The 17,067-nt window shown below is 41.1% G+C and overlaps 2 protein-coding genes across 3 annotated transcripts; one reads left to right on the forward strand and one right to left on the reverse strand.

The window, feature by feature from the left end:
* Positions 1 to 451: 451 nt before the first annotated feature.
* LOC115785694 (D-amino-acid oxidase) lies at positions 452 to 9,767 on the forward strand. Of its 2 annotated transcripts, none has more exons than XM_030737490.1 (11): positions 452 to 783; positions 3,775 to 3,975; positions 4,070 to 4,184; positions 5,892 to 5,968; positions 6,419 to 6,484; positions 6,778 to 6,832; positions 7,397 to 7,501; positions 7,587 to 7,669; positions 7,972 to 8,089; positions 8,322 to 8,420; positions 8,503 to 9,767. In XM_030737490.1, exons 1-11 carry the CDS (start codon positions 692 to 694, stop codon positions 8,626 to 8,628), a joined length of 1,137 nt encoding a protein of 378 aa, XP_030593350.1. In that variant the 5' UTR covers positions 452 to 691; the 3' UTR covers positions 8,629 to 9,767. The 2 variants fall into 2 exon arrangements, with proteins under 2 accessions (XP_030593350.1, XP_030593351.1); XM_030737491.1 differs by lacking the exon at positions 452 to 783 and adding an exon at positions 3,194 to 3,255.
* svopa (SV2 related protein a) lies at positions 9,332 to 16,560 on the reverse strand. Its single transcript, XM_030737489.1, has 16 exons — positions 16,361 to 16,560; positions 15,051 to 15,208; positions 14,855 to 14,940; positions 14,672 to 14,770; positions 14,079 to 14,150; positions 12,642 to 12,766; positions 12,490 to 12,553; positions 12,272 to 12,397; positions 12,034 to 12,162; positions 11,848 to 11,921; positions 11,663 to 11,739; positions 11,434 to 11,538; positions 11,046 to 11,157; positions 10,870 to 10,951; positions 10,674 to 10,763; positions 9,332 to 10,587 (listed from the first exon to the last, which is right to left on the reverse strand). The coding sequence occupies exons 1-16, from the start codon at positions 16,393 to 16,395 to the stop codon at positions 10,375 to 10,377; spliced, it is 1,647 nt and encodes a 548-aa protein (XP_030593349.1). The 5' UTR covers positions 16,396 to 16,560; the 3' UTR covers positions 9,332 to 10,374.
* Positions 16,561 to 17,067: the final 507 nt, after the last annotated feature.

Consider the following 17,067-nt stretch of genomic DNA (forward strand, 5'->3'; position numbering starts at 1 on the left):
CTCCATCACTCCACTTTCCCTTAGCATGACCCATGCTAAGTGCTTAGCTTGGCCAATGCTCTGGCTCGGCTCTACAGCTGCTTTAAGGAAAACGTTGCCTTGTTTGTTCAGCATTACTTTATTGATTTTATTGCTTTGAAGGTAATCTGGTGCTCTTATAATTACGTGATTCCTCGCCATCAACACCTTCGGAAAAAAACAAGGTAATTGATAATTTCATGTCATTTACACAAGTGACGGGTGAGGCACTGTTACCGAATTGTCCTCGATGCTTTTTAAAACATCCTTGCAATGTATCCACCTCCGATGTGGTAACATTTATGCCAGGTAAAAGAAACTGCAGTGTCAAAATGTTTAAATGAACGCAAGTGTATAAGCCCGTAACCGTAAACAGCGCAAACGGAAGTAAAGTACCGGCTTCTGCTATGAATTATGGGTAATGGCGCGAAGTAAGGAATACTGTGGATAGTGTTTTAGCCGCTCCATTAAAACAAGCTCCTCTATTTGTCGCAGGCAAACTGGCGAAACTCCAACACAAACATTAACGCACACATTTTGCGGGGATCCATTGCGTTTTATATAACGTCACTCAGAAAAGACTTCCTGGATTTAAGGACACACGCTCCGAAGCCTCGGCACGGCAGTCCCGTCACTACTTTTGCCTGAAGTCGCTGAATCCAGTTGAGTTTCTATGGTCTGTGGCCGCGTCGTCGCTGCTAGTTGCTTCCTGCGTGGAACGTGGAAGCGGCCGTTCCATTTCAAGAGACTGAATAAGACATGGAGGTAAACACCAGCTGTGTGGATGTTGTAATCAGGGCGTGAACGAGTTGTGGCAGGAAGTTCAGTAATATAAAAGCAAAACATTAACTTAAGTGAAAACCTACTCACTAACCTAATGAGCGCATGTCAATATATCAGTAATTCTTTTTTAAAGTTACTTTTTATTCTCTGTTAACAAAGTTATCCTATTAGTGTGCAGGATTATTAGTCATATCCGTATAATTTTACATAAATCTGTACTAATGTGAAAAGTGTACGTGCAGTCATTCTTTATAAATCCATAGTTTTGATACGGGGAAGCAGCATTTTCGACGGCGCTCCTCGCTGTGACAGGGTTCATTTACTACTGCTGCGTTCATGGAAATGTCAGTAGTGTGGGAAAACTGGAAACTCATTCGTCTTCCTACTTGGGAGTACCGTCCAAGGTGATTAGCCTATTATTAATCCTCTAATCACAGTAGACAACCAGCTAATTAGCTCAGTCCTATAACATCTGCAAAACTGATTATATTTTTGGATTTTATTTTACTAAGTTGCAAAAAGTCTCAAGTCACCCCTCATTTCTTTATATTTTGTTTCCAAGGAGCCAGACTTTCATGAATGTTTTTAAAAAGTCTTGAGCAATATTTTATTAGGCTTTCTGGAGGTCTTTGAAAGTTCTTCTTTGGACATTTGCTGTTTTTTCACTCACTTCCAAGTTCAGTCATTCTATTTGACCATTTTCAGAGGAACGTTTTTTTGTTTGTTTGTTTGTTAAACCACTCAACCCTGACCTATGAATGAACCAGTGTTGTGCAGACAACTTAGCACAGAACCCATTTTAAATTGCACTTTGTCAGTAGCAGCCTGTCACAAAAACACAGAACTGGATTCAGCTTCTTTTGTTAAATCTCCAAAAAGTCCCAAAGACAACACATATTGACATATAATAAAACATAATAATATATTTACACTATTAAGGGAATATAATGGTGTAATAGTATATAGTAACAGCTCATGAACAATATCTGAAACTCACATTCTTAAAGATAAGGAAAATCCAGCAAAGACCTAGCACAGGACCTCAGAGATGCATCTGGATTTTCAGCTGATACATCTACTGTTCATCAGAAATGGTCTCAGTTATAAAGAAGCCATTCTTAATTTGTTGTTGACTGTCTCCACACCTAATGGGTGAAATGAGTATAGTCAGGAATTAAAGTGGGATTCGGCAGGTAAGGGAGATTGTTTGTCATGGTGCAGCCACAGTGTGAGGAAAAGAATCACTTAAAAATAAGTCACAATAATTTCTATTGAGAGCGGAACTAGATTTTTTTTTTTGTACAGAATCTTATCAAGCTGGCCTGTGCTGCTAAATTTTTGTGGATTTAGACAACTAAGTTCAACAAAAGATAAGCAGATGTTTCACAAGCTATCATGGCTGATATCCAACCACAAACAAAGCTGCTATAGAGGTAGAATTCACTGAGTGAATGTAATCAGCATCATCACCTTAAATCTGAATTCCTGTCTGGCATCCTTGATGTAACCTAACACTGACCATGAACACCACAGCCGCTCTGGACAAGTCCAATATAGTGCATTACTATAAACTTCAACACAGTACTACAAACTAACCAGGGTAGCCTGCACTAAACTGCCTGGTATTTTCATGCAACACCTGAAGACTTTTTCAGGATATGAAAAACAATATGAACAACTTCAGCAACACAGCATGTATAGATTCAAAATCTGTTTAACGAGCTTTAAAATGAGTGAGGACTGAGAATGAGTGAAAAGTCTTCAGTTTGTGATCCACCATGCCGTACCATATGGAAAGCATTTGATTGGCAACAGCTTGATTTTTTTTCAGCATCACAATGATACCAAACACACTGCTAATGCAGTAAAAGCATACCTGGATAGAAAAAACACACAGTGGAACACTATCAGTCATGGATTGACCTCCTCAGAGCCTGGACCTCAACATTACGGAAGCAGTGTGGGATCATCTTGACAGAGAACAGAATAAATGTCCTTCAAGAAGCCTGGAGAACTACTCTTGAAGACTGCACATGAAGTTCAGGCTGTGTTAAAGAATAAAGGTGGTCAAAAATTGACTTTTAATCTCGTTAAAATTGTACAAGCTCTGTTTTGCCTTATATACTGTATTTCCATTTATGTTTGCACACATTTCAGTCACTGCATCTGTTTCTAATTTTCCTAGCAAAATGTAAAGCAATGAGGGTAGCTCAAGACGTTTGCTTAGTACTATAATTGCCGGCCGTGATGCTTTTGCAGTTTTATTAAATCTCAGGCGATATCGCCAGAGCAATTTGACAGTCAGCTGATTGTGGTTTAAACTACAGAACCCGAACGCGTCTTGCGTGCCGCGCGCCTGCAGTCTCCGCCTCTTTTACGTGAGAGAGGTGAACCAGTGGGAAGCTGGGAACGCTTCAGTCAGGCTTGCCACAGTGGCGGAAAACCACCCTGAAGGTAAGGCGAAACGTTATCTGAAGTGTATAAAGTCTCTGTTTAGTGGATTATGTCGACCTCACGTACATCTGAGCTGCTTCATCATGCAGCTCTTACTCAGGTTTCAGTAACTAAGTTGCTGCTTCCCAGATGCATACTTTGTTTGACCAGTGTTACATAATACTCTACTTTTAATAATAACCGCGTGGAAATCACAAGTACCTCACAGCTGTGGCTCATGTTACAGTAGTCATACAGCAGGTTTGATCAGTGGGTGAACTTCGTCTTTTGAGGTCTTTAGTTTCATTTCTGTTATAAACACTACTTATGCATATATAATAACTGACTTCTACTGTTGAAATGACTTACATTTTTATTAATATATAATTTCAAAGAATTCGTTCTGATTAAAGAAGAACTAGTAAAAAATTAAAAGATCTTTCTAATGTCAATCATGAATCCAGTCTTGCTCAGTCTCCTGGTTAATGGTTATCTTTGATTCCTTCATGGGTGAGTAAGTCTCACTGTGTCTGATGTTAGTGCAGAGATGCGAGTGGCAGTGATTGGAGCTGGAGTCATTGGTCTGTCAACAGCTCAGAGCATCTATGAGCGCTATCACTCTATTGTCAGTCCGCTGACCATCGAGGTGTATGCAGACAAGTTCACTCCACTGACCACCAGTGATGGAGCAGCTGGCTTCTGGCAGCCTTACCTGTATGATAAGGGCAATGTTCAGGAGACGTGAGTATATTCTGTTTAACCTCCGTTTTGATTTTCCTCTTTATCTACAAACATTGACATTGCCACATTAATCCTATATGTCCCCAACATTTAGAAAATGGAATAAGGAGACATTTGACTACTTGCTGAGCTTTATGAGTTCACCCGAGTCCATAAAGATGGGAATATTCCTTGAGTCTGGCTACAACCTCTGCCGTGAACCAGCATCAGTGAGTAGTGCTTCTGTTTTTTTGGAACTGCGCAATATCTTTGACCTCAAAGATAAGATTTATTCTTGGTAGGGAGCCTTTTACAACCAAGAACAAAAGTCTATCTATCTGTCTGTCTATCTGCCTGTCTATCTATCTATCTAGCTATCTATCCATCTATCGTTAAAGCGCAAGATCGAACATTTTGTTCACAAATTTATTACATTCCACAGCAGTATCTAGAATAAATAAAGCTGATTAATTTTTACTTGCTTTGAAGTAGAGCTTTGTTCAGCCACACAACTGCAGCTGACTGCAGAGGTTGGGAACTATAAAGAGATGCCTCACTAAGGGTTGTCTTTACACTCAGACAATTGGTTAATTAGGATTCTGGATCTTAATACCACAGATATTTATAACAAACAATGGGGAAGAACTTGCAGGAAAGGTGCTTTGTAACGGATGATCAAGACTGGGGAAGTTGTAAAATTACATAAGAAATACTAGAAAGCACAAGAGTCTGAAGTCTTGTAACAGAGCGGATGACATCCTGCAGAGATGTACACAATATCCATGTGTAAACTCCTGGGTAGTAAAGATGCAGTCGCACTGCCAGCAGTTCAGTATCTGGGTTGTGGAAATGTCTGCTAAGGTGGTCTGATGGTAATGAATGGAGATGCACTGATATAGTCGTGGTCAGACCTTTACAGTCTGCAATTATTCTTCTTTGACCTTCACTGAGCTCCATGGACTTTCCCATTATTTTGAGTATTGATCAATCCAGTGAGTGCTGAGTGCTTATGCCGGCAAAGAGAAACTACCAGTTGTCGCTTATCATAATCACTTACAAAAAGTTAATAAGGTTTGGCCTTGTCAGGTTAAAATACATTATAGCACCTTCAACGCCACTTATTAAAAGATTTAAGTGAGTGTGTGTATGTATTTGCCCCTTGTTGATTAGAGAAAATCCCAAATAAATTTAAACTTGCACACCCAATTCTTGTTTTTTAAAGCTATTAAAGCTGTACAGTCATTTCACCCTGGAAAAGAACAGTTCAAAGAAATCATTAAAAGCCCAAAATTACATGACATTCACTCCCATGATGAGTGGCTGTAAACGTCTGACCACAACTGCGTCAGCTGACGCAGGGATTGTTGACTGATTTCTGCGTGTTTGCAACTAAGCTCATATTTACAGATGGCAGTGGGCTCTGTTGTGTCACATTAGTTTAGTGCTGGTTAAATATTCAAAGGTCAATTGATGAAACTTAAAGACTTTAAAACCCTCTTTTTTTTCATGCTTATATTTTATCTTCAATTTATAATGAAACAAAAACCATAATAGAGCAAAACAGAAAGCTGCTGACCTCCATAAAACAGCAGCACTGAGAGGAATCTGTGACACAGACATGATTTGATTCATCATGAATCAAAGAGTCAGCTAACAAGTCATCACCAGGAGACCCACGCATTAGCAGCCCAGTTACACAGATAAACTAATACAGTAAAGACGAGTGGGTTTTCAAGATGCACTTGAGGAACTTTCTGTGTTGAAGATTTCTTTATTCAAGATGAAAATACAAACCCACCAACCAAAAAAATATATCAGTTATTAGCCACATGAAGCTCAGAGTTTCACAGTGGGTGCATCTCTTAGGATGATGCGATTTGGAAACTGAAACTAATAAGACTGCCCTCTCATCGTAAGTGGCTTGCTCTTGATTGCAGGATCCCTCATTTAAGGACAGCGTTCTTGGCTTCAGGCAGCTCACAGAGCGAGAGCTGCAGCTGTTTCCTGGATACAAGTAAGTTCTTGCTAAAAGCTGCCAATAAAGGAGACACCCCCCCCCCCCCCCCCCCCCCCAAATAGTCACATGTTCAGCTGTTTCATACAATATGAACGGTTTGTATCATTAAGACACTGCTGTGTTTCAAGCTTTAGAGGTACAGCAGGATTCCGCTCACAAAACAGACACACAAATCTTAACCCCACAGAATTTTCCACCATAAAAAATGTCGGGTAATAAATTACACTACTTAAAATCATGTTTAGCTTGATAAAAGATTCTTCTCCTCCTGATTGAATTTTTAAAAAAAAAAATCAACATTATGTGTGTTTATAATCAGCATCTAGTTTTGGCATGCTAAGCAACATATTGTAGTACAAGATTTCAACTAAAAGTTACCTGTATTGTTGTGTGAATGTGTAACCAACGGTTTCAGCGAAACTCATCTGTTTCTTACTATTTGTTCAGGTGTGGGTGGTTCAACACCGCTCTCATGGTTGAGGGTAAAACATACTTACCTTGGCTCATGGACTGGTGAGTGATCATCTAATCACCTCAGTGATTTCTCGTCTTGTATCAGCATTTTTTTTTTATTTAGACCACAACTTAGTAGTTTACACTTAGTGGCCACAAACTGAGAGTTAATCCTGTTACATATTAGTAATAAGAGTAATGAATGTATAGTCTTCAAGTACCCTACAATTAATAGAGACTAGTGACCAGTTTGGATCCAGTCTTGGGCCCAGATCATATGTATCCTTATCCTCGTCTGTTTAGTATGACTGTTTCTTAAAGTAACACATAATATGTAACATTTTTTTTTTCAGGTTGCAAAAAAGGGGTGTGAAATTTTACCACAGGAAAATAAAGTCCTTCAAGGAGGTTAGTCAAACTTTTCAGTGTACTATGGTAGCAAATTCTTTATACACTCACTGTACACTTTATTAGGTACACCTTCCAGTCTGCCTAAATTCTTCGTGGCATAGACTCGAGGAGGTGATTCCTCAGAGATTTAACATGTTAACATGATTTCTTGAGGCTGTCTGGCTGTTCTCGTCTGACCTCTGACATCAACAAGCCCCCCCCCCCCCCCCCCCCCCCCCCCCAAAAAAAACAAAAACAAAAAACAAAAAAACTGCTACTCACTGGATAGTTTCTCGCTGTGTGGGAAACAGCCAGCTGATCAGCAGTGAGTTGCTTCCATGAGACTGGCTGATTAGATTGTTGCATTAATGAGGACCTGAGCAGGTGTACCTTATAAATTATCCATTGAATGTACTTTTATGTTGTTTTGCTTACTTATACCCAGTCTGCACTGTTTTAACATTTATGAGTGAATGTTGTAATGTTTTACAGCCTCTAGACGAGCTCAGCAAATGTTAATCTCTCACCATGCTTGTTACCTCTTATCATCCCGGGCCTTTTTTTTTTTTTCTTTTTTTTTAGCTGGCTGAAACTGGGGCAGACGTGATCATGAACTGCAGTGGGATGTGGTCAGGCGAACTCCAGCCAGATCCAGACCTGAAACCAGGCCGTGGCCAGATAGTGAAAGTGAGAATGAATAGGGCTGTGTGAAAATGTACTGCAAACGTGATAAAGGAATAACTGAAGCAACAGGTGTTTGTCTGTATTTCAGGTGGATGCTCCCTGGCTGAAGCACTGGATTATTACCCACGATTTTAAAAAAGGAACCTACAATTCACCATATATCATTCCAGGGTAGATTAAATAGCACACCACACTGATAAGCACTTAACTGCTGAACCACACACAGCTGTATCTATTATAGTTTTCAGTGTTGGCTTGTAGTATTGCTACTTTTGCAGTTAGAGCATGTTATATATTTTACCTACAAATTTCTGTTAAATGTAGTAGCTTCAGTGGTTACTCTCAGTAGTCCAGCCACTATGTTGACACCTGCTTATACACAGCACTTTTTAGTATTGATTTGGGATTGGAGTAAGGGGAAGCCAGAAAGCGAGAGCTGTTATTATCAACGCACAGAACCTCTCTGTCTGCAGAAGTCGTCTTGTGACAGTTGGTGGAATATTTGACATAGGAAACTGGAGTGAACAGAACAGCTCTGCTGACCATAAAGAAATCTGGGAAAAGGCTTGTGAGCTCGAGCCTAGTCTCAAGGTACGATGATTTCAAAAGGCCGTAAAAAGATTTGATGAGTCAACTGTCGTTAATTATTTACAGTAAGTCTTCTGTGAAAACTTATTCTGTGTTTCAGCTTTACTGAAACGTGTAAGTAAAAAGAAGCAATTCAGTGTAAAAAATTGCAATTTGTGAGTTGCATGCATTCCCATTGTTCCATTTTAGTTTTTCTCCAATTTGAAAAAGCTTTAATCTTGTTCTCTTATCTCAGCATGCCAGGAAAGTCGATGACTGGTCTGGCCTCAGGCCTGTTCGCAGCAAAGTCCGACTGGAGAGGGAGACCATATGGTCTGGTGCAACCCCAATAGAGGTAGCCTTTAAGATCGAAGCAGCAGCACTTTAAATACATATTTATGACCAATCATTTTCTAAAATATTGTGGTATTATTCAGGTGATACACAACTACGGCCACGGAGGTTTCGGACTCACCATCCACCGAGGCTGCGCCGAGGAAGCAGCGAGGCTCTTCGGTCAGATCGTGGAACAAAAAGGCAAAGGTCCCAAAGCTCGCTTGTGAATTTGAGTGTGGAAGCAGTGATCGATACACTCCTTTTTCACAGTTCAACATCAAATTACCACTACTAATGTAGTATTCAGCATTATTTTCAAACAATCTCATGCATCTGCAAAGTCAAGGACAAGATTCACATGGTTAATTAAGTGACTGCACTTACGTAACAAAATCATACTTAAATCCATGTGAAATTTAGACCATTTAAAAAGGATTTAGAATGTATGAAGTGTACATATTTTTTTTTATCAATTTTGTACTAAATGCAAAATTTATAAATAATTTTTAAAAAATTAATACCAAATGACAACATGACAGCTACTTATTTTTGAAAGGTTGTTTACTACACTACAGTATCATACACATTTACATCCAGTGCATTGACAAGAATCTGTGCACACAGACAATTAACGAGCACTTTATCTCAAAACACTGGTAGGTAACAGCTCGTTAGACCTGTGCTCATTAGCCTGTCTTCATTTTTTAAACACAACTTCCCCCGGTCCGTCTCCACGTCACCTTTGTTACAAACAAAAGCAAAGACAACAACTAAACCAGGTATCAATACATTATTTACAGAAAGACAGAATGTAACATCCCACTGTGGATGTACGTGAGCGCAGCATCAAAGTCTGCTGAAGTAGAGCAAGAAATGCAGCACAGTCTATAGATCATGACACCATATACATGTGTTAATGTCTTTTTTTTTATGTAAAACTTACTAACTAGGCTCCGTCAGCTTTTGGGTATTGAGAAAATGCTCAGATTTAAATGATCAAATACTTTAATGTTAACATGAATACAGGATACGTGGAGTCCATTTGTGCAGTAAATATGAAATGTTTTTATTTTACTGATGTTAATATGTTCTGATGAAGGCTTCAACAGATCCTTTAGCTTGGTATAAATAATCTGCCCTCACAATAATCAAGAGATGAGGTGGTATTTTTCATCATTACATGCATCTTCCTTGGGTCGTTAGCAGGAAATGAATGTCCTCCATGTTTAAAAGTGAAATAATACTGATACAAGAGCAACACATATAACACAGGATTTGAAAAGGATGCTCTGTGTATGAAACTTAGTGACTTCCTTTCACCCTCACAGCTGAAATTTTTAATTTAAATAAACCCTATTCATTCAGGTGCTGTTGGTGTTTTGATTGTGTGGAATTTCCCTTTAAAAAAAAAAAGTGTGATTAGTGTATTTCAGCAGGCAATTTGTGTGCACAGGATAATGCTGTTTCTTACATATGTATTTATGCCCACTATGTTAGCAGAAGCAGCTTTCTCATAGGTTTAAGAGTAGGTCTCTCAACCACAAGCTAAATAGGTAGTTTTAAGGCTTTTTAAAAGAACATAGTTGTTTAGACCCCACGTACTCCCTTTTGCTTTTCTTGCATTAGAAAAGCAGGATTAAAATACTTTGGTTGAAGTATTAGAATTCTCTCTTCTTCACGAGTTTCCCTCATTTGCTCTTGCACTCATGTAGGTCATTTGGTCTTTCTGATTACCCTGTGTGCAGTTAAACAGTGGCAAACCTTTGACAGCAATGGTGTTTAAAGACTATAAGTGCAGTGACATGTACATGTAACTACTGTGCTGCCTGGCTGTCCGCCACTGTGGTGACTAAACTGAAGAATCATAGAAGGGGGCAGAGATGAACATAGAGAGCTGGTTTTGCTTTCTTGCCTCTCCTTGCTTCGCTTCTTCACTGCGGTCTCCTCTCAGCTGTGCTCCAGCTGACGTGTCCTCAACCCTGTGAGCCGGAGCTGGAGTGAGGGATTCCTCCAGAGCTGTGGGAGGAGGCCCGACCCATCATCTCCTGTCCCCACTCACGGTGGCTGGACTCCTGCAGGCTGCGGCCTGTCGTCTCGATTGGCAATGCACAGGAGGCGACGGCAGCGAAGAGACAGCAGCAGCAGTACACCGAAAGAGCCAGGTACACCGAGGACTCCAGCATCACCTGCAGGATGAAGCCCAGGGACAAGCACAATATGTAATACAAACACTTTTAAGTTTTTGTGCCGTGTTATAATAAAACTGTGTTACCTGGGCAACAAATGGTGTGATTAGGGCACCAACCCTGGCCATTCCACTGCTTGTTCCCAGTCCTAAAGCCCTGGTCGCTGTTGGATATACCTGTAGCGTTTCAGAAATACACAGGAGGCTGCCTTTTTTCAATGCTGCCCTAAAAACATATTTTACGAAATACCAGCACAATCTGCATACTGTGTACAAATCTTACCTCTGGGGTGTACACATAGGCTGCCTGAAACCCTCCTGCAATAAATGCTCTGGCAATGAATATCAACACCGTCATAGAGGCTCTGCAGGGGACAAAGTTTGTCAGTAAACACACAGCCTCTCCAGTTCTTACAATATTTTAAATCTTAATTATGGACAGTTTTTTTTTTTTTTTACCTCCCAACACAGCCATAGAGTGGAATGATACACAGAGAGAAGACGAGGAAACACAGTGCCATGGTCTTCCTTCTTCCCAGTCGATCGATAGCCCACAGTGTCACCAGCAGTCCTGTATAACATCAGCATATTCAGTCCCTTAAATCAAACTGCATATTCTCACATGGCAGAGAAAAAAATGAGAACCTGTGTTAGTGTATGAAAAAACATAAGAACAACAACTGAAGCAAGAAGACAAGAGGCATTTGTGTTAATGTATAATAACTAGCAGATGATCGTGATATTGGTGCATAATTTAGAACGGAATTTCATACTAATCTCTGTAGTAATCACAGCATTGTTTGGCTTGAAATATATTGAACAACATTTTGAAAAGAGCAATCTGTACCTGGGAATTCAGATAATGTAGTCCACAACAGGTCTTTATAGTCATCAGAATTCAGGTATTTACACTCTAAGCTGCATTGGACCTCCTCCTTGTTACCTTTGGACACTACAGGGAGATACACCAAACAGGATGCTTCACATCCAGAGCTCACCCTACTGTCTGTGATGCTTTTTGCAAAAAATATAACAATCCTGATGTGTGTGAGGCCGTCTGTCAGTGTCTGACTCACTTCCACATGCGCCTCCCTCCTGAAACAGCTCTGTGGTGAGCAGCACCAGCCCGTAGTAAGAGAACGCATTTGCAAACCTGCAGAAAGAGACAGAGGATGAAATCACGCAGATTTGCTTTAGGTAAAATCCTGGAGTATGCAAACATAAGGTTTTGAGAAAAAGATGTCATCATTCATTAATTTACCAAATAAACCACAGCAGAACTGTGGTCCAGCGGAAGTGAGATGAAAATAAGTCTTGAATCTTCCCACGATCTTCCTAATAAAAAAGCAGACATGGAAAAAAAAAACACAGATGGGAGTATGACAGACCTCTGCATAATGTCTAAATTGCATTCAGAGTTTTTGTGCCTTGCAGAAACACACTCCACCTGTCTGGCAGCAATTAGTTTTCCCAGTGGCATGGGTGCTCCGTTCTCAGTGGCAATGCGCTTCAGCGTGTTCAGAGCCTTTTCCTGATTCCCGGTCAACACATCGTATCGGGCACTCTCTGGCAGCCACTGCTCCCACCCACCCCAAAAGAAAAAGAAAAAGAAAAAAGAATGCTGATAAGATGTAATCTATTATGTTTCAAGCTGTAGAGCAGTTCAAGACTGCTAACATACTTACAAAACACAGGATGGCAAAGATGAAGAGAGGAATGGTAGAAAGTCCAAGCAGCCAGCGCCAGCCCAGAGTGGGCATCACCAGGATTGCTAAAAGGACCTCAAACACAGTGCCCAGTGCCCAAAATATCTGCAACAGCAGTGAATGCAGGTTGTAGGGGGTGAGAAAGATTAAGTGTTGAAATTATATAACATGAGATAATTATCCAGTGTATTCCATACCTCAATAAGCAATATGCATGTAGCTCTGGACTTCATAGGCAGAAATTCAGCATACAGCGTTACCCTTATAAAAAGAGATACTTTATTATAAACACAATTCCAATACATTACAGTTTGTTTGTTTGTTTTTAGCAAGATGAAGGTTTACTTACGACTGTGGTGCTCCTCCAATGCCGAAGCCCACCAGTGCACGGAGGACAAGAATCCACCCATAAATAGGTGCAAAAGCACTCATCAGGCCATAGAACATCGTCCACAGCACGCTCAACTTCAGACCCTGTGTGTGTATATGATCAAAACATAACACGCTGCTAAATGGGCTGGTTCTTATATAGCACTTTTCTACTCTACTTTGAGCACTCAAAGCACTTTATATAACATGCCTCATTCACCCATTCACACAAGCACTTTTTTCTAGTGCTTTCTATCTAACCTTCACACATGAACACATCAGAGAGCAAGTTGGGGTTCAGTATCTTACCAAAGGATACTTTGGCATCCAATTAGTAGGTGACCTGCTCTACCTACAGCCACCCTGTGGCGAGCACTCGATCAATCATAACATTATGACCACCTGCCTCATACTGTGTTGGTCCCTCTTTTTCTGCTAAAACAGCCATGACCCATCGAGACCAGGACTCCACTAGACCCGTGAAGGTGTGCTGTGGTAAGATGTTAGCAACAGATCCTTTAAGTCCTGTAAGCTGTGAGGTGGGGCCTCCATGGATTACACTTGTGTGTCCAGCACATCCCACAGATGCTTGCTTGGATTGAGATCTGGGGAATTTGGAGGCCAAGTCAACCCCTCAAACTCGTTGTGCTCCTTAAATCACTCCTGAACCATTTCTGCTTTGTGGCAGGGTGCATTATCCTGCTGAAAGAGGCCACAGCCGTGAGGGAATACTGTTTCCATGAAAGGGTGTATATGGTCTGCAGCATAGTGCATCCTGGTGCCAGGTGTTCCCCAGGTAAGGGACGCACACACACACCCGGCCATCCACGTGATGTAAAAAAAAACATGTGATTCATCAGAGCAGCCCACCTTCTTCCATTGCTCTGTGGTTCAGTTCCTATGCTCACGTGGCTATTGTTGGCACTTTTGGTGGGTAACGGGTCAGCACGGGCACCCTGACTGGTCTGCAGTTATGCAGCCCCATACACAACAAACTGTGATGCACTGTATTTTGACACCTTTCTATCAGAAGCAGCATTAACTTTTTCAGCAATTTGAGCTACAGTAGCTTGTCTGTTGGATTGACCCACATGGGCCAACCTTCACTCCCCACGTGTATCAGTGAGCCTTGTCACCACTATTCCTTCCTTGGAACACTTTTGATGGATACTGACCACTGCAGACTAGGAACACCCCACAGGAACTGCCACTTCACCAGTCAGTGGTCATACTGTTATGCTTGATCAGTGTAAATAAATGATACAGCATATTTCCACAAAGCACAATGAAATGACTCACTCTTGTTGACCAATATTTACCAAATCCTTCCATTTAGAAACCCAGAAACCATAACTCTGCTAGAAACAGTGATACATATGCAAATAATTTGGACCACAAACTGAATGCTTGAACTTACTGTCTTTCTGCCGTATTTGTCAGATATGTTTCCCCAAAGAGAAGAGCTGATCATCATCCCAATGAACACTGCCTGTATCAATACCAAAAAAAAAAGAGAAATGAATCACAGTGGGATTGTGAATACTTCAGAAGTCATGGTTGTGGGCCGGTGGCCCAGAGTCTTGAGTTCTTTTTTTGTGTAGTTCCATTTTGTTGTATTTTTTGCTGGTGGGATTTTATTATTTAGATCCTCAGTTTGTTACAGTTAGGTTTTCTGTTAGTTAGTTGTATGTTATTCTGGGTTTCTTGGGTGTTTTGTGTTTAGTTCCACTTCCTGTTTTATTTTGATAGTGTGGTGTTCCTTGTGTGTTGTATTCAGTTTTGCACCCAGCCGTGACAGCAGCAGCCTAAAGTTTTACTTCAACAGAGCGCTACTACACATTACTGACACAGTGTGCACGCCCTCTTATGCAAGGGCTGTTTTCAAACTGTAGGCTGTATTTTGTTTTGGTTTGACAAAATCATCCCTGAGAACTTATTAATCAGTAACTGCCAGGACAGTTGTATCACACTGCAAGCCGGAGGACTTCACAGACATTAGAGAGCCATTACCGATGTAAGCAGTGCCACTTCTAGGCTGGGCAGTCGCCATTCACAGTGGAGCTGTGGAGCTAAAATGCTGAGGATCATCATCTCCATAGCATCAGCCATCTAAAAACAGATGCGCAGTAAATTCATATGTGGCTGTCATGATACTTTGTATGATGTTCATTTAAATTAAAAAGCAGTTCTCACCCAGGAGAGGCCAGTAAGGATGGAGAGTTTCCACTGAAATGTCCCAAAGCCTATGGCTTCCACAGCATCTTCCACCATGAATGTGTCTGAGAGAATGAGGGGGTGAAGCAAGATTGTATTTGAGTCTGAGCTGAGCAGGAAAATGTAAAGACTCAAAACAGCTGTCTGAGAGAAATGAAGCCATGTCATACTATACCGTCAGTCGGATTGGCAAATTCTCGAGGTACTGGAGCCCCCTCGGCAAGCGCCACAGCCTCCTGATCAGTCTGCTCTGCAATTCTGGCATCCTGCTCTCTGCTCTCAATATCTTCCTCAGAGCGTGTGCTCTCACCTGTGCGACGGAAGCGAACAACACTACAAAAAAATGAATAAATAAATAAGTGTATACAGTATATCTTATCTCTAAAGCTCTGGAGAATGAACTTATCTACAATATGGCAGGTCACAGGAGTTTTGCAAGGCTGGTGCCAGGGCAATGCTGAGTGCAAATGAGAGTCAGAGGCTGTTGCCTTGGAGATATGAGCTTTTCCTGGCTTTGATTTTGTGGACGGGTGATAGTATTCTCCAATGGACAAACCGTGTCAGGCCAGCAGACAGGTCGGCACACTCCACTTCACTGTCTGGCAAGCTTATAAAAACTAACAGATGAACATGTGAAAGATGGGAGGAATAATCTTCTACATGCGGATAATTGATCGTTTGTTCGGGGTGAAAGACTGAAAAAGAACATGGAGTGTGGGATGTCTTAATCACAGTAATTACATAACATAGCCTACTTGCAGTGGAAAGTAGCCTATCAGTGTTACAGATGAGTTTGTGAGATTTCCGGGGAGGTCTGTGTTCTCCTGTAAACACTATAATTTCCCCTTTCAATCTCTCTGGGAAGAAATGCACGCATGAGAGTAGGTAATTATCCAGCAATGGCTGCTGTGACATTTTTCCCTTCTCTTTGAAACAAAAAGGAAATTTTGTTTTAATTTTTAGCAGCTTGTTTAATATATATGTAATTATTGGATGGCAATTTTTGGAGGAGACTCCCATTATTTTACTCTTTAAATATCTCTCATGAAGGCTAGGCTAGACTTTCATGGGCCAGCCTTAATGTATGTGCAGCAGGGTTGTAATAACTCATCTTATGCCAGCGAACATAACGAAAGAAATTAATGTGAAAAACTTATTAAGCTTAGAAATCACAGCCAGGCTGCTTCGGGTAAATAAATAGTTTGTTAGGAAGATGCTACGCCTATAAACAAAAATGCACCGCCAGCGGAGGGAGAAGATGCCGTGTTATTGTTCTTTGTTTTCCTTCTTCTATCTGGGAACACATGTGAGGATAACATAACTACATGAGCACTGCTTTTGAGCAGCCTCGAGCTATTTGTGGTCCAGTGAGCTAATCAAACACGATGCGAAGCCGTCAGAGGGCGACGCATCGGACAAACACATTGAAAAGGGAGGATTAAAAACCCCCAAAAGGCGTCGATGTGCAGACTGCGCTGTACTCACGGCAGCTGTCTCAGCTGGAACAGATCATCGTCCATTTTGGTGTTCGTTGGCCGATGGTCCGTTTAGCCTCATCGCCGTTTACATGGTCACGACGAGCTGCGATTTCAGCACCGAGGAGAGCGACCTGCTCCGGGTGCCCGCCGACAGCCAATGAGAGGCCGCCCTGCGCGAGTCACAGCTCGAGACTCTCGGAGAGGCAGAGAGCGGATCGGATGAGCTCAGGAGGAACTGAGACCGCAGAACCGCTCATTCCACGAGTCAACACACGACGAGTTATCAACATTGACACTGGAAAACAGATGGCCCTACAACTGGACCAAGATAAAGCAAAAGTGTAATCAGAATTTGAAAACAATACTATGAAAGTTATTGACAAACCCAAATATAAAACGCAAAAACTACTATACAAGTTTGGTTGAAATTGTTAGTTGAACGTAATGCAAGTGTGCTATTTTTTTTATTTTTTAAAGGTCAAGATAGCTTTTTGTCCCAGATAGATATTTGTCCCATAATTAGGAAATTCACATTGCAGCGGCACTGGCAGAGAGGATTTGGCAAGTTTTTCGTGGGTATAACCCACAAATGCATTTTCCTCACAAATGTGGCAACATTTAAAGGGGGAAAAAAAAACAGGCTTAACGGTATAAGATTTATTGCCAAGAAGCATTGTTACAACAAAAAAATAACTGACCAAACACAAATTTCAC

This window comes from Archocentrus centrarchus, chromosome 9, assembly GCF_007364275.1.
Source record: "Archocentrus centrarchus isolate MPI-CPG fArcCen1 chromosome 9, fArcCen1, whole genome shotgun sequence".
NCBI lineage: Eukaryota > Metazoa > Chordata > Actinopteri > Cichliformes > Cichlidae > Archocentrus > Archocentrus centrarchus.

Coding starts and splice junctions, on each gene's coding strand:
- LOC115785694 (XM_030737490.1), top strand. CDS start 692: ATGGTCTGTGGCCGCGTCGTCGCTGCTAGTTGCTTCCTGCGTGGAACG. Junction 4,185..5,891: donor TCTGCCGTGAACCAGCATCA/GTGAGTAGTGCT, acceptor TCTTGATTGCAG/GATCCCTCATTTAAGGACAG. Junction 7,670..7,971: donor TCACCATATATCATTCCAGG/GTAGATTAAATA, acceptor CTCTGTCTGCAG/AAGTCGTCTTGTGACAGTTG.
- svopa (XM_030737489.1), bottom strand. CDS start 16,395: ATGGACGATGATCTGTTCCAGCTGAGACAGCTGCC. Junction 11,158..11,433: donor TACATTATCTGAATTCCCAG/GTACAGATTGCT, acceptor GATGTTATACAG/GACTGCTGGTGACACTGTGG. Junction 10,588..10,673: donor TCACACCATTTGTTGCCCAG/GTAACACAGTTT, acceptor TTCATCCTGCAG/GTGATGCTGGAGTCCTCGGT.